Source organism: Aquarana catesbeiana, linkage group LG05, assembly GCF_042186555.1.
Source record: "Aquarana catesbeiana isolate 2022-GZ linkage group LG05, ASM4218655v1, whole genome shotgun sequence".
In the NCBI taxonomy this organism is placed as follows: Eukaryota; Metazoa; Chordata; class Amphibia; order Anura; family Ranidae; genus Aquarana; species Aquarana catesbeiana.
This window is the reverse complement of record NC_133328.1, coordinates 250,942,479-250,959,974: the sequence shown is the minus strand read 5'-3', so window position 1 is coordinate 250,959,974 and position 17,496 is coordinate 250,942,479. Positions and strand designations below refer to the sequence as shown.

The window sequence follows — 17,496 nt, the reverse complement described above, 5'->3', positions numbered from 1 at the left end:
GATGTCTTATTTGTCAAAAAAACAAAACAGGTGTAGCGCTAGTGAAATGAATGTCCAATATGTAAAAACCGTAAATGTTCCCAAAGGTAAACCACAAAAGGCATCTATATGGGAACTCCTTCAAGAGCCTGAAACTTCAAGGAGACATCTATGATGAAAATAAACACACCACCACCTGAAGATGAAGAGGCTTACCAGATGGGATGGACCCAAAGGGCATACGCCGAGTTGGGTCAGATAGGCTTGGGTGGTGAGTGACTCGAGACGACCTGGAAAGATGATACTTGTGGATGAACCGGCTTGTTGCTGTATCCCTTTAAATGGTGGATGCCCAGACCAGGGAGGACGATGCAGGTGAAGCAAGCCAGGTGGTACCGTATCCCTCAGAATCGAGTTTAGAAGAGCCAAACGATGATGTAGACAAGTGGAAAAAGAAGGAATGGCCACATAGTGTAAATCCGTAAAAAATATATATGTAATTTATTGAAAATAAAAGGATGTACACTCACATGTAAATCCAGATAAAACATCGCTGAGAAAAGAAGTGTCGACAGTGGGGTCCTGCCCGACGCGTTTTGTCTTCATAGACGTCATCTGGGGGGTTCCCCCCACTGTAGCCACCAGGGTTTATATAGGGGGTCAAATGAAATAATGAGAAAAAGGCTCCAAGACTGTGTAAACACCACTTCCGGTTTTTGGCCATCCTTTTATTTTCAATAAATTACATATATATTTTTTATGGATTTACACTATGTGGCCATTCCTTCTTTTTCCACTTGTCTACATCATTGTTTGGCTCTTCTAAACTCGATTCTGAGGGATACGGTACCACCTGGCTTGCGTCACCTGCATCGTCCTCCCTGGTCTGGGCATCCACCATTTAAAGGGATACAGCAACAAGCCCATTCATCCACAAGTATCATCTTTCTAGGTCGTCTCGAGTCACTCACCACCCAAGCCTATCTGACCCAACTCGGCGTATGCCCTTTGGGTCCATCCCATCTGGTAAGCCTCTTCATCTTCAGGTGGTGGTGTGTTTATTTTCATCATAGATGTCTTGGTTTACCTTTCGGAACATTTACGGTTTTTACATATTGGACATTCATTTCACTAGCGCTACACCTGTTTTGTTTTTTTCTCTTGTCTATGCCTTGTTGGTTGTGCTAGCTGCTTTTGTTTCTATATAGGGCAGCGCAGAATTGTTTTGTACATATTTCCTTGATGTCTTATTTGTCCCCTGTCTTCTCTACCTGTCAGCATCTCTGTAACCCCCAAAATAAACCCTAAAGTCCTTGTAAAATCATTTAATCCACTCTGTAAATGTATTATTTAATGTATTATTTAATGTCCAGTGTGTGTCTTTATGTAACTGTAGAAAATACCCTATTTACAGTGAAGCTGGGCGCTTACATGACCCGCTGGAGCACTTCTTCCCCACTCTGAGCACTGCTGAGGGAGATGCCAAAATGCCAGATGACGCTGTAAATAAGGTGTATTCTACAACAATGTTACAGAAAAAGACACACACTGGGCGTTATATAATCCTTTTACAGCGTGGATTACATGATTTTACTAAGGACTTTACCTAGGGCTTATTTTCGGGGTAGTGCTTATATTGCAGCCATCCAGGAAAAGCAAGATGGGCCTTATTGTCGGGGGAAGGTCTTATTTTTGGGGGAAAAAAAAAAAAAAAAAAATGGTACTTACCTGAGCGCCATCTAGATCCAGCGATGTTGTATGATTGTCTCGGCTGCCCGGGACTCCCCTCGTTGGCTGAGACAGCAGCGCAGCGCCATTGGCTTCCGCTGCTGCCAAGGTCGGCTCGGGTGCCCCCATAGCAAGCTGATTGCTGTGGGTGGCACTCAACAGGAGGGAGGGGCCAGGAGCACCAAAGAGGAACCCGAGTAGAGGAGGATCCGGGCTTCTCTGTGCAAAACCACTGCACAGAGCAGGTAAGTATGACATGTTTGTTATATTTAAACAAAAAAACAAGACTTTACAATCACTTTAAAAATATGGCTGCGATGCTTGAATCAGAACAGCGCATGTGCAGGGGGTATAGCATTTCTTGAATGTCACCCATTCTGGGCAAGTGACCTCCTGTGTTCACAATACAGCAGACCAGCATGGGAGCCGGAAGCAAGGGGAGATCACTGAAGTGGTGTCACGGTTTCAGCGGCATAGGCCTGGTTTGGTATATAGCTGGACCGATGAAACTAAGCATAAAAAATACCCATGCCTGGAATTATTCTTTAAGGCTAGACATGCTTATATATATATATATATATATATATATATATATATATATATATATATATATATATATATATATAAAAAAAAAAATGTATGTATACTCATTTTTTTTTCTTTACAGAATGGTTAGTGTTAGATTGGTGGCGTCTATAGATACAGGGATTTTAGTTTTTGCATGAACTTCCACTTTAATTTTTCCTGAAGGAGGTGGAGCTCCGCTGTAATATAACTTGAAGTAGCATTCTTCCCACTGACTATCACACCAATGTATCATTTGTTGTAGATCTAGTCATTTTAGCAGGGGTTGTTCCCGGAGACCGGAAAGTTTTTCCTTCAAGGGTTCCTCTGTGTTGAAAAATTAAAGAAAAGCTGATCTAACGAACAGTAAACTGGCCTTTCGTTTAGAAAGTTTGGAGATCATTGGCATAGACAGTCCAAAATCCAGGCTATTCTACTGGCGTTGTGCACACCATTGTAGGGCAAAAACTAATGTAAAATGTGCGCAAATGCAACACACATTAAAGTCCAAAAGAACGAAGGCAGTGACCTCACAGGATAAACACACAAAATGTGCTTCAACTGCATGTAAACACTCATAAAAACATGCATCCAATGTGCATGAAAAAAATAAAAATAAAATAAAAACACCATCACAGCACTCAGAACCACAGCCTATGGCTCCTCTACAGAAAGAACATACATGTCTAGTTCTAGTAACAAGCAACCACATGGGCAGCATATTATTCATTCTTACCCAACGATCATGGCCAAATAACATTTCTTTTTTTATCCTATCAAGCCTTGATTCTTGTTGAATCACTAGGGAGTCATCGAGGTAATTGGAGACTACAATTCATCCCATCCCTCTTCTCACCTGAGACCATTCAGCCCCTGGAGGATGTGTAAATACTTCCAGAATCATAGACACAGAGCAGTAAGCAGCCAGGGTAACCATGTCCTTACCTTCCTCGCCATGTACAATATCTGTGAGCAGTAATCCAATAAGGAGGGGAAGGCTCAATGATCTCCACAGCCCCATCTCGTTCCAGAATACCCCAATCCGGTACTGCGGATAGTACTGTCAGACATGCACACAAATACACACATAAACCCGCCCCCTCTCCGAGTCTTCCTGTGAATTTGGGCAACGCCAAGGGATGTTGGAGATCGTGGACAAATCACCGTTTAGCTACACGTCACCACGCCCCTTATTCTGCCGTACAACGTCCCAAATACGGGTTTGGTAGCGAGTACAATGTAAAACGTATAACCGTGTGCTGTAAAGCTACGACGGAGTTTTCCTCATTTTCATAACAAAACTAACATTTGTGAGGTGTTCGCCTATCATTGGCTGATTAGATAACCCGCCAATTAATGTGTGCCACTTTGCCCGGAGAAGGCGGATACCTCTTCAGGGCGGTGTCTATAGAATGGACTAGTCAGTCGGCGGTTGGTTAAAAGTATGGGAAAGGAGGAGGATTCGCTGAGTTTGCAGAGTGCTGGAATTCGGTTGAAGGTGAAAACTTAATGTAGCGTACTGTGTATGACCCAGTGCATTTCCAGTCAGCGCTGACCTTCATTACCCGACGTGGTCGGAGAGAGGCTGCGTAGTTGTGGTGACTGGTGAGGAAGAAAAGGTGGTGTTACCTAAAAAAAAATACATCTACAGAAAAATACACTGGAAGCCGACCTGCGTTTTGTTTTCTATGTCACATAATGGCAAAACGGCATTGAATAACCAGACTCTAGACATCATTTATACTGGCTCTGTCAAGCCCTTGCTTATTGGTGTGTAGAGGACATTTCTACATGCATATTTCAAAGTTTAAGTTCACCTTTAGGCTTCATTTAGACTTGCGTTTGGGGTGCCATAAAAAGCACAGTTGAGCAGCCTTTTTGCTGCCCGGCAACCGTCCCAGCTTAAAGTGTTTGTTAACCCAAAAAAAAAAAATAAATAAATAACATGTTCCCTTAACCATTTGACGACTGGGCACTTAAACCCCCCTTGTGACTAGACCAATTTTCAGCTTTCAGTGCTCTCACACTTTGAATGACAATTACTCAGTCATGTAATACTGTACCCAAATTATTTTTTTGTCCTTTTTGAATTTTTTTTTTTTTTAAAAACACATTTTTTTTAGTTTCTGTGATAACATTTAGCAAATTGTTAATTTTTCTTCATAAATTTTGGCCAACATTTATACTGCTATATATCTTTGGTAACAATAATCCAAATAAGTGGATATTATTTGGTCTGTGTGAAAGTTACAGAGTCTACAAGTTGTGGTGCAAATCATAAAAAATTGATCACACCTGATGTACTGGTGGACTATCTCATTTCTTGTGACCCGAACAAGCCAGGAAAGTACAAATACCCCCCAAATGACCCCATTTTTGAAAATAGACATTCCAAACTATTTAGTAAGATGCATGGTGAGGTTTTTGATGTCATATTTCCCCATAATTCTTTGCAAAATGAAGATTTTTTTTTCCCACAAAATTGTCATTGTAATAGGTTATTCCTCTCACATGGCATGTGTATACCACAAATGACACCCCAAAATACATTCTTCTACTCCTCCTAAGTATGGCCATACCATGTGTGGGAATTTTTCTCAGCCTAGCCACATAGAGAGGCCCAACATGCAGGGAGCACCATAAGGTGATCTAGGAGCATTAATGACACATCTAACGTGTTGACTACCTATTATACTTTTGAAGGCCCTGGAGCACCAGGACAATGGAAACGCCCACAAAATGACCCTATTTTGGAAAGCTAACACCCCAACGTATAATCTATGAGGCATAATGAATCTTTTGAAGGGATCATTTTTTTTCCAGAAGTTTTTGGAAAATGTGCAAAAAAAAAATGAAAAACACATTTTTTTTTACACAAAGTTGTCCATTTATAAGATATTTCCAACACATAGCATGTACATAGCAAAAACGACACCCCAAAATACATTCTGCTACTCTTGAGTATGGCAATACCACATGTGTGAGACTTTTACACAGCCTGGCCACATACAGAGGACCAATATTGAAATAGCACCTTCAAGGGTTTTAGGAGCATAAATTACACATCTCATTTCTCAACCACCTATTACACTTTTGAAGGCCCTGGAGCACCAGGACAATGGAAACGCCCACAAAATGACCCCATTTTGGAAAGCTAACACCCCAACGTATAATCTATGAGGCATAGTGAGTCTTTTGAATGGATCTTTTTTTCCAGAAGTTTTTGGAAAATGCGAAAAAAATGAAAACGCATTTTTTTTTACACAAAGTTGTCCATCTATAAGATATTTCCAACAGATAGCAAAAATGACACCCCAAAATACATTCTGCTACTCCTCCTGAGTATGGCTATACCACATGTGTGAGACTTTTACACAGCCTGCCAACATACAGAGGGCCAACATTGAAATAGCACCTTCAGGCATTCTAGGAGCATAAATTACACATCTCATTTCTCAACCACCTGTTACACTTTTGAAGGCCCTGGAGCACCAGGACAATAGAAACGCCCACAAAATGACCCCATTTTGGAAAGCTAACACCCCAACGTATAATCTATGAGGCATAATGAGTCTTTTGAAGGGATCATTTTTTTCCAGAAGTTTTTGGAAAATGTGCAAAAAAAAAATGAAAAACACATTTTTTTTTACACAAAGTTGTACATTTATAAGATATTTCCAACAGATAGCATGTACATAGCAAAAATTACACCCCAAAATACATTCTGCTACTCCTCCTGAGTATGTCAAACCACGTGTGAGACTTTTACACAGTCTGGCCACATACAAGGAACACCGTCAGGTGTTCTAGGGACACATAGCATGCACATACCAAGAATTACACCCCAAAATACATTCTGCTGAGCAAAGGGTAAACAAAAGATTACCTGTGGTTTTAGTAGCACCGTTGTCCACAGGAGGATAGCACTGGTCCAGGCAGCAGGCAGGGACTTGGTCAGCAAAAGTGAACGCAATTGTCCAGGCAACAGGCAGGAACACTGTCCATATACAGTCCAGGGTCAGTGCAGGCAGAGATTGTCAGCAGTGCCAAAATATTGGCCCTGGTAGTGGGCAGGAACATGGTCCATCCATGTGGTGGGGTCAGTTCATGCCACAGGCAGAGGCATGATGGCATAGGTCTTACAGGCAGCAGGCAGAAGTAGGGCTTCATTCAGGACAGAATGGGGACGGGGTAGAGGCTTCTCCCACCCAATCTAAATCTCTTTGAAGCCTCCTGAGTCTCCAGACCCTAATCTAGGAATGAGAAAACAAAAAAATATATATTCTTCATCCAGAAAAACAATTCTGGAGCCCCTCACATATGTAAGACCCCTGTGTTATGAATCCCACTAGTCCAGTGGCAGGGTACAAGATATAATCAAAATTGTGAACAGAAAAGCTAAAGGGGGTACCTCATCCTAAATAGAGTATATAAAAAACAGAAACAGCATGACGGTTTATCGCAGTACCACAGAGGAATATAGACATAAATTACTTATTAAGAGTTTATTACAAAAATTCATAGATATAAACACTATAAAAACACTAGAATACTGTCTAAAGCAGGGGTCCTCAAACTTTTTTAGACAGGGGGCCAGTTCACGGTCCCTCAGACTGTTGGGGGGCCGCACTATAGTTTTAAAAAATATGAACTAATTCCTATGCACACATCTTATTTGTAATGCAAAAAAAACAGTACAATATTTAAAATAAAGAACAATTGTAATCAATATGAACTTATCAGTATTTCACAGACTCCCCTCATTACAGAACCACTCCCAATCACAGACCCCCCCTTCCCTACACAGACTCACCCCATAACAAAGCCCCCCCATGACAGATCCCCCCATCACAAAGCCCCCCAAAACAAACTCCTCTCCATCACAAAGCCCCACATAACAGATTCCCCCCATAACAGACTCCCCCATATCACATACTTCCCCCATCACAGACTTTCCCCATAACAGACTCCGCCATCACAGATCCACCCATAACAGACTCCCCCATCACAGATCCCCCATATCAGTCCCCCCCATAGCACAGACTCCCCCAGCACAGATCCCCCCATATCACAGATCCCCCATAACAGACTCCGCCATCACAGATCCCCCCATAACAGACTCCCCCATCACAGATCCCCCCATATCACAGATCCCCCATAACAGACTCCGCCATCACAGATCCCCCCATAACAGACTCCCCCATCACAGATCCCCCATAACAGACTCCCCATCACAGATCCCCCCATATCACAGATCTCCCCATCACAGATCCCCCATATCACAGACTCCCCCTATCACAGACTCCCCCATAACAGACTCCCCATATCACAGACTCCCCATATCACAGACTCCCCCATCACAGATCCCCCATAACAGACTCCGCCATCACAGATCACCCCATAACAGACTCCCCATCACAGATCCCCCCATATCACAGATCTCCCCATCACAGATCCCCCATAACAGACTCCCCCTATCACAGACTCCCCCATATCACAGATCACCCCATAACAGACTCCCCATCACAGATCCCCCAATATCACAGATCTCCCCATATCACAGATCTCCCCCATAACAGACTCCCCATATCACAGACTCCCCCATCACAGATCCCCCATATCACAGATCTCCCCATATCACAGACTCCCCCATATCACAGATCCCCCATAACAGACTCCCCATCACAGATCCCCCCATATCACTTACTCCCCCATAACAGACTCCCCATATCACAGATCCCCCCATATCACAGATCTCCCCATCACAGATCCCCCAATAACAGACTCCCCATCACAGATCCCCCCCATATCACAGATCTCCCCATCACAGATCCCCCCATATCACAGATCCCCCCATATCACAGATCCCCCCCATATCACAGACTCCCCCATATCACAGATCCCCCATCACATATCCCCCATCACAGATCCCCCCCATATCACAGACTCCCCCATATCACAGATCCCCCATCACATATCACAGACTCCCCCATATCACAGATCCCCCATCACATATCCCCCCCATATCACAGATCCCCCCATATCACAGATCCCCCCATATCACATATCCCCCCCATATCACAGATCCCCCATATCACAGACTCCCCATATCACAGATCCCCCCATATCACAGATCCCCCCTATATCACAGATCCCCCTATATCACAGATCCCCCATCACAGACTCCCCATATCACAGATCCCCCCCATATCACAGATCCCCCCATATCACAGATCCCCCCTATATCACAGATCCCCCCCATATCACAGATCCCCCATCACAGATCCCCCCATATTACAGATCCCCCATCACAGATCCCCCCATATCACAGATCCCCCATCACAGACTCCCCCATATCACAGATCCCCCATCACATATCCCCCATCACAGATCCCCCCCATATCACAGACTCCCCCATATCACAGATCCCCCATCACATATCCCCCCCATATCACAGATCCCCCCATATCACATATCCCCCCCATATCACAGATCCCCCATATCACAGACTCCCCCATCACAGATCCCCCATATCACAGATCTCCCCATATCACAGACTCCCCCATATCACAGATCCCCCATAACAGACTCCCCATCACAGATCCCCCCATATCACTTACTCCCCCATAACAGACTCCCCATATCACAGATCCCCCCATATCACAGATCTCCCCATCACAGATCCCCCAATAACAGACTCCCCATCACAGATCCCCCCCATATCACAGATCTCCCCATCACAGATCCCCCATATCACAGATCCCCCCATATCACAGATCCCCCCCATATCACAGACTCCCCCATATCACAGATCCCCCATCACATATCCCCCATCACAGATCCCCCCCATATCACAGACTCCCCCATATCACAGATCCCCCATCACATATCACAGACTCCCCCATATCACAGATCCCCCATCACATATCCCCCCATATCACAGATCCCCCCATATCACAGATCCCCCCATATCACATATCCCCCCCATATCACAGATCCCCCATATCACAGACTCCCCATATCACAGATCCCCCCATATCACAGATCCCCCCTATATCACAGATCCCCCTATATCACAGATCCCCCATCACAGACTCCCCATATCACAGATCCCCCCCATATCACAGATCCCCCCATATCACAGATCCCCCCTATATCACAGATCCCCCCCATATCACAGATCCCCCATCACAGATCCCCCCATATTACAGATCCCCCATCACAGATCCCCCCATATCACAGATCCCCCATCACAGACTCCCCCATATCACAGATCCCCCATCACATATCCCCCATCACAGATCCCCCCCATATCACAGACTCCCCCATATCACAGATCCCCCATCACATATCCCCCCCATATCACAGATCCCCCCATATCACATATCCCCCCCATATCACAGATCCCCCATATCACAGATCCCCCATCACAGATCCCCCCATATCACAGATCCCCCCATATCACATATCCCCCCTATATCACAGATCCCCCCATATCACAGATCCCCCATCACAGATCCCCCCATATCACAGATCCCCCATCACAGATCCCCCATCACAGACTCCCCATATCACAGATCCCCCATATCACAGACTCCCCTCATCAATATTACACTGCCGCCCCTTGTATAATGTCACAGCACTCCCACTCAGCACTTACCTGTATCACGCAGGACGCAAAGCATGGTAGGTCCGGACGGAGGGCGGGACTTTGGAAGTGAGGGGCAGGTGATTGGTTCCTGGGACCGCCCTGATGCCTAGTAACCAATCACCTGCTTCTTAGCACAGAAGGTCCTTTGTCCGGGCCTGTCATGCTTCCCGTCCTGTGTGATGGAGGTAGCAGAGGGCAGGGGGAGTGCTGCAATGTTAAAGGGGCAGTCCGCGGGCCAGATAAAAAATGCTGGAGGGCCGGATTCGGCCCGCGGGCCGTAGTTTGAGGACCCCTGGTCTAAAGGTACAGTGATGTAGATTACAGTATATGTGAAAACAAGATGGTTGACGCGTTTCGCAAGATAGCTTCTTCAGAACCAACTTGAACATGTAACCAAGAAGCCTTTAATTAGAAAGATGGGAAAGTTACATATATTAAAAATACAGGCAAGTCCATTAATGTATAGCAAGTATATATAGATACGACACATTGCTCAATGATCAAAGATATGCACACTTACGCATTACAGAACCCAGACGGTTAAAACTGAGGAGCAGAAGCGGTGTGCCCCACACAGAAGGCAGGAGAGAGTATAGAGGCAGAGAGATGCAGGAAACACAAAAAAATAAAAAAAAATACTGCGCTACCTATATAAATTATCCCCCCAAAAAGCAGCAGTTAAACAGTGAGATGTGCACTAAAATAACTAATAAAAAAGAAATAACCGCGCTAAATATAAGTGATACACGTGAAGCAATCTCAAAGACTTCTGTGAGGAAGTATATATATCAATACAAAAATGCTGAAAAATATTAAAAATTAAATTATGAAACGTACATGGGTCAACAACGGGTTCGGCACATCATGGATCTTGTGGACAGATTACTGGGAGGGGCTGGGGAAAACCTGGCTGTCATGGTGCACGTTGGCACCAATGACAAAGTCAGAGGCAGATGGAGTGTCCTAAAGAACGATTTTAGGGACTTAGGTGCTAAATTGAGGAAAAGGACCTCCAAGGTAGTGTTCTCAGGAATACTACCTGTACATCGAGCCACACCAGAAAGGCAGAGGGAGATTAGGGAAGTAAACAAGTGGCTGAAGAGCTGGTGTAGTAAGGAGGGGTTTGGGTTCCTGGAGGACTGGGCCGACTTCTCAGTCGGTAACCGGTACTATAGAAGGGACGGACTGCACCTAAATGAGGAGGGTGCAGATCTGCTGGGAATGAAGATGGCCAAAAGTTAGAGGGGTTTTTAAACCAGGCGATGGGGGGGAGGGTCCAGAGACTGTGATAGCCAGCGAGGAAGATATTCCAGAGGGTAGTATTGGGGGCATTAGTGGTAGGTTAACCAAAGCACAAAAACACAAGGTGAGTATAGTAGCAAGTGATAAAAGGGGGAAATGATTAATGCGCTACCCAAAAAAAGGACAAAAAACAGCTGCTACAAACCATAAGACAAAAAGGTAACAAATATGACAATAAATTGTAGCGCTAAAACACACAAGAGTAAATAGTGAATAGAATTCAAAGTGCATATAGACGTAATGTCCCAAGTGAAAAAGGGGGAATGTATAGTCCAAATAGGACAACAGTCCGCAGTGAGATCAAAAAATCTGTGTATCAATCCTGTCTGCTTCCCAATCTTCAGCTTGTATATCATCAACTTTAGCGAATAGATGGAATACGCTTACCAGAAAGGTTGGATTCTACTGCCGTGAGCGTAGAATCAATGGAGCTTGATGCCACCCTGGGCAAAATGGTGAAGTGTTGGAGGCAAGGGTAGAGCCTCTACAAGGCCGGGACGTCCCCTCTATGTCCACCAAAGCAGGGCCAAAATGGATTCCAAAAGGCAAAGTGGTTCCACGGTTCTCCAGGATATGTAAAAAAGGGAAGGAATGCTTCCATATAGTGTAATTCTGGGTGTTTTTATTCATAAAAGAACACAATACATGTAAAAAGTGATCACAGGATAAAAGCAGTGTATAGGGTCTATAAAAGCCGCCCTACGCGTTTCAGTCCAATGACCTTCAACAGGGGCATGTGGTACCCTCATAACACTGGCCAAATTTATAAACTACTGTATACCATCTAAAATGATCAAGACCAATAGGCTGTAAACAAACGAATAAAAATGAATCTCATTGGACCCAAAGAACATCACCTGTTAGGGTATAACACACCCCTTAAGGATATCCAATCTGTGAACTTGTGGCATAAAGTTTACTTTATCTTGTGAGCCAATGAAAATGTAAAGTTTCTCCATGTCCATATGAATGTTTATGGCTACGGAATGGGCGTCCGTGTGCAGAAAGCCCGGGAATTCAGCTGAAACGTGAGCGTGTGACGTCAGTGTTTGAGGCTGTGTGGTCCGTGCAGGAGGGTAGCCTAGCAACCAGGCACGCTATTAACTAAAAGCCCGCGAAAACAGAAGGTGTGTCCGCGCGGCCATCACGTGGTGCTGGGAGACTAGAAACATGCGGACCGTGCAGAAGGGTTGCCAGGGCAACCCTGCGCGTTACCGCTCGGGGGCCCGCGAACGCAGGGAAGGCGTGTCTGTGCAATCATCACATGATCCAGGGTAATCCCTCGTGTGATGACTGACGTCTTTCACACAGGGACACCCGGGATAGGTTGCCAAATAGCAACATCGCTGACTCGGAAGAGCCGGCGAACACAAGAGGCGTGTCCGCACAGTAGTCACGTGACCCTGGGTTGTCCACCGTGTGATGACTCACACGTGGTCACTCAAGGTCGGTTGTCAGGCAACGGGGACGCAATGTTAGGGAAGTCCGCAATAATGCGGACATACTCGCACTGCAGTCCTCCATTACAGGAGAGAACTCCCCCATGACACCTGGCACTAATCCCCATTAAGGGTACATCAGTATGCCAGGGCAGATGGACATAGGTGCCTTCTCCGGACAATCCTGGTATCCCTCTTAATGTAAAGAGAGACATGCAAGAAGTGAAAGTGAAAGTAATGAAATATAAAATATGATATGGAATAAAAATGAAAAATGCTGGTGAAGGGTGTAAAATAAATGGAGTGTTTTTAGGGCCGGATCTGAACTCGGCCGAAAACACTAAACCCCCTAAAAAATAAATAGAAGTGAATGAAAATATAATAATCAGTGTCATAACTGGAAGTCAAGACAATAGAGTGTATACGGGTAAGGAAAAATGTGTGTGTATATGTCCAAATATATAGTGTGTATATATATGGAATGTGTAAAGATGTGTAAAATCATGTATGAAAATGTGCTGAATGAGGGAATGAGGATTACTATGGTGACAAAAAAAAAAAGAAAAAAAAAAGGTGACACTAGAATAGGGTGAAACTGAAAAAATGTATTAGGATAGATTGATAAATGAGTTCAGATCCCATTCCACATTAAGCCCAAACGGGAAATAGGATCTGAGCTGGTGTATCCAGTATGTCTCAAGCTTGGATACCCCCTGGAGGCGTGACTCCCCCCGCCAATGGGGGACGAACTTGTCAATCACCTGGAAAGTGCTTCCCGTGGGGTCCTTGTTATGGTGGAGTAAGTAGTGTCGGGGTACCGTATGTTTGTCTTTACCTCCTTTTATACCCGCAATGTGTTCATTTACACGTATAGTGAATGTTCTGATAGTCCTGCCCACATATTGTTTTTTACATGGGCAGGTAATCAAATAAACCACATATTGACTGGTACAGGTGGCAAACTCTTTCATGTGGTAAATACGTGATGTAATTGTGGAACTGAAGGTATCTATTTTACGTCCACTTAACCCATTATGTACACATACACTACACCTACGACACGGATAGTAGCCTTGGCATTGTTGGAAAAAGGAGATTTTCTTTGGGGGATCTAGGATGTTGGGGGCAATTTGTCCCTGTATGGAACGAGCCCCTCTAAAAATGACCCCTGCATTTACCGGTAACGCAGGACCTAGAAATCTGTCACTCTTAAGTACTTTCCAGTGTTTTCTGACAATGGCCCTTATTTCTTTAAACTGGGTGGAGTATGTGGTAAAAAACGACCATTTGGCTCTGGAGTCAGAGGTGTCCCTGGACCGTTCCATGAGTGTCGAGTTCCTATCAATCTGTGATACTCGATTAATTTCTACATCTAGTTCTCCTGCATTATACCCCTTAGCTATAAATCTGTCCTTCAATATCTGAGATTGTGCAAAATAGTCCTTGATTTGGGAGCAATTGCGACGCAATCGTAGAAACTGGCTGCGTGGAACAGACCGTAACCATTGGGTGTGATGACAACTATCAGACGAGATATACCCGTTACGGTCTGTGGGTTTAAAGTAGGTTTTAAACTCCAGATGTTGGTCTACTACCATGATTTCCAAATCTAAAAAATGAATGGAATATGTACTGGCCTCATAACTCAGGGAAATACCGCGATCGTTGGCATTCAAGGATGCCATAAAAATGTCCAACGATTCCCGGTCTCCCTGCCATAGGAGGAGGATGTCGTCAATGTACCTGACCCAGAGAACCAACTCCGGTCTCTGGCAGGCATAGACGACATCCTCCTCCCACTGGGCCATAAAAAGGTTGGCCAGACTGGGGGCAAACTTAGCCCCCATGGCCACACCCTTTTGTTGTACGTAAAACTGGTTCTGAAAACAGAAGTAGTTGTGGCCGGTTGCAAACCGTAAAAGCTGCATAATAAAATTGCGCTGCAATATTGGTAAAGTATGGTTCTTAGAAAGATGTTTTTCAACCGCATTGAATCCCAGCAGATGTGGTATGCACGTATATAGCGCAGCCACATCGGCTGTGACCAAATAAGTTCCCTCCCTAAGTTTGACCTTTTCCAGACGTTGAATAACGTCCCTGGTGTCCTTAAGATAGGACGGAGTAGATTGAACCAGTGGTTGAAGGAAAAAGTCCACGTATCTTCCTATCCTGGACTTGACTGAGTCAATCCCACTGACAATGGGTCTGCCAGAGGGATTGACTGGGTCCTTGTGGACTTTAGGGAGATAATATATTGCGGGGATCCGTGGAACTAGAGGCACCAAATAATTCTTCTCTTTTTTATTAAGGATCCCTGGGTCAGGTACATTGACGACATCACCCTCCTATGGCAGGGAGACCGGGAATCGTTGGACATTTTTATGGCATCCTTGAATGCCAACGATCGCGGTATTTCCCTGAGTTATGAGGCCAGTACATATTCCATTCATTTTTTAGATTTGGAAATCATGGTAGTAGACCAACATCTGGAGTTTAAAACCTACTTTAAACCCACAGACCGTAACGGGTATATCCCGTCTGATAGTTGTCATCACACCCAATGGTTACGGTCTGTTCCACGCAGCCAGTTTCTACGATTGCGTCGCAATTGCTCCCAAATCAAGGACTATTTTGCACAATCTCAGATATTGAAGGACAGATTTATAGCTAAGGGGTATAATGCAGGAGAACTAGATGTAGAAATTAATCGAGTATCACAGATTGATAGGAACTCGACACTCATGGAACGGTCCAGGGACACCTCTGACTCCAGAGCCAAATGGTCGTTTTTTACCACATACTCCACCCAGTTTAAAGAAATAAGGGCCATTGTCAGAAAACACTGGAAAGTACTTAAGAGTGACAGATTTCTAGGTCCTGCGTTACCGGTAAATGCAGGGGTCATTTTTAGAGGGGCTCGTTCCATACAGGGACAAATTGCCCCCAACATCCTAGATCCCCCAAAGAAAATCTCCTTTTTCCAACAATGCCAAGGCTACTATCCGTGTCGTAGGTGTAGTGTATGTGTACATAATGGGTTAAGTGGACGTAAAATAGATACCTTCAGTTCCACGATTACATCACGTATTTACCACATGAAAGATTTTGCCACCTGTACCAGTCAATATGTGGTTTATTTGATTACCTGCCCATGTAAAAAACAATATGTGGGCAGGACTATCAGAACATTCACTATACGTGTAAATGAACACATTGCGGGTATAAAAGGAGGTAAAGACAAACATACGGTACCCCGACACTACTTACTCCACCATAACAAGGACCCCACGGGAAGCACTTTCCAGGTGATTGACAAGTTCGTCCCCCATTGGCGGGGGGAGTCACGCCTCCGGGGGGTATCCAAGCTTGAGACATACTGGATACACCAGCTCAGATCCTATTTCCCGTTTGGGCTTAATGTGGAATGGGATCTGAACTCATTTATCAATCTATCCTAATACATTTTTTCAGTTTCACCCTATTCTAGTGTCACCTTTTTTTTTTTGTCACTATAGTAACCCTCATTCCCTCATTCAGCACATTTTCATACATGATTTTACACATCTTTACACATTCCATATATATACACACTATATATTTGGACATATACACATACATTTTTCCTTACCCGTATACACTCTATTGTCTTGACTTCCAGTTATGACACTGATTATTATATTTTCATTCACTTCTATTTATTTTTTAGGGGGTTTAGTGTTTTCGGCCGAGTTCAGATCCGGCCCTAAAAACACTCCATTTATTTTACACCCTTCACCAGCATTTTTCATTTTTATTCCATATCATATTTTATATTTCATTACTTTCACTTTCACTTCTTGCATGTCTCTCTTTACATTAAGAGGGATACCAGGATTGTCCGGAGAGGGCACCTATGTCCATCTGCCCTGGCATACTGATGTACCCTTAATGGGGAATAGTGCCAGGTGTCATGGGGGAGTTCTCTCCTGTAATGGACGACTGCAGTGCGGGTATGTCCGCATTATTGCGGACTTCCCTAACATTGTGTCCCCGTTGCCTGACAACCGACCTTGAGTGACCACGTGTGAGTCATCACACGGTGGACAACCCAGGGTCACGTGACTACTGTGCGGACACGCCTCTTGTGTTCGCCGGCTCTTCCGAGTCAGCGATGTTGCTATTTGGCAACCTATCCCGGGTGTCCCTGTGTGAAAGACGTCAGTCATCACACGAGGGATTACCCTGGATCATGTGATGATTGCACAGACACGCCTTCCCTGCGTTCGCGGGCCCCCGAGCGGTAACGCGCAGGGTTGCCCTGGCAACCCTTCTGCACGGTCCACATGTTTCTAGTCTCCCAGCACCACGTGATGGCCGCGCGGACACACCTTCTGTTTTCGCGGGCTTTTAGTTAATAGCGTGCCTGGTTGCTAGGCAACCCTCCTGCACGGACCACACAGCCTCAAACACTGACGTCACACGCTCACGTTTCAGCTGAATTCCCGGGCTTTCTGCACACGGACGCCCATTCCGTAGCCATAAACATTCATATGGACATGGAGAAACTTTACATTTTCATTGGCTCACAAGATAAAGTAAACTTTATGCCACAAGTTCACAGATTGGATATCCTTAAGGGGTGTGTTATACCCTAACAGGTGATGTTCTTTGGGTCCAATGAGATTCATTTTTATTCGTTTGTTTACAGCCTATTGGTCTTGATCATTTTAGATGGTATACAGTAGTTTATAAATTTGGCCAGTGTTATGAGGGTCCCACATGCCCCTGTTGAAGGTCATTGGACCGAAACGCGTAGGGCGGCTTTTATAGACCCTATACACTGCTTTTATCCTG

The 17,496-nt window shown here is 44.6% G+C and overlaps 1 protein-coding gene across 2 annotated transcripts in view; it reads right to left on the bottom strand.

The window, feature by feature from the left end:
• Positions 1-3,560, bottom strand: part of PDIA4 (protein disulfide isomerase family A member 4) — a 187,102-nt gene extending 183,542 nt beyond the window's left edge. For both annotated transcript variants that reach the window (XM_073630702.1, XM_073630704.1), the window contains exon 1: positions 3,217-3,560. In XM_073630702.1, the coding sequence (XP_073486803.1) occupies positions 3,217-3,292 (76 nt within the window). In that variant the 5' untranslated portion in view covers positions 3,293-3,560. The remainder of the gene's footprint in view (positions 1-3,216) is intronic.
• Positions 3,561-17,496: the final 13,936 nt, after the last annotated feature.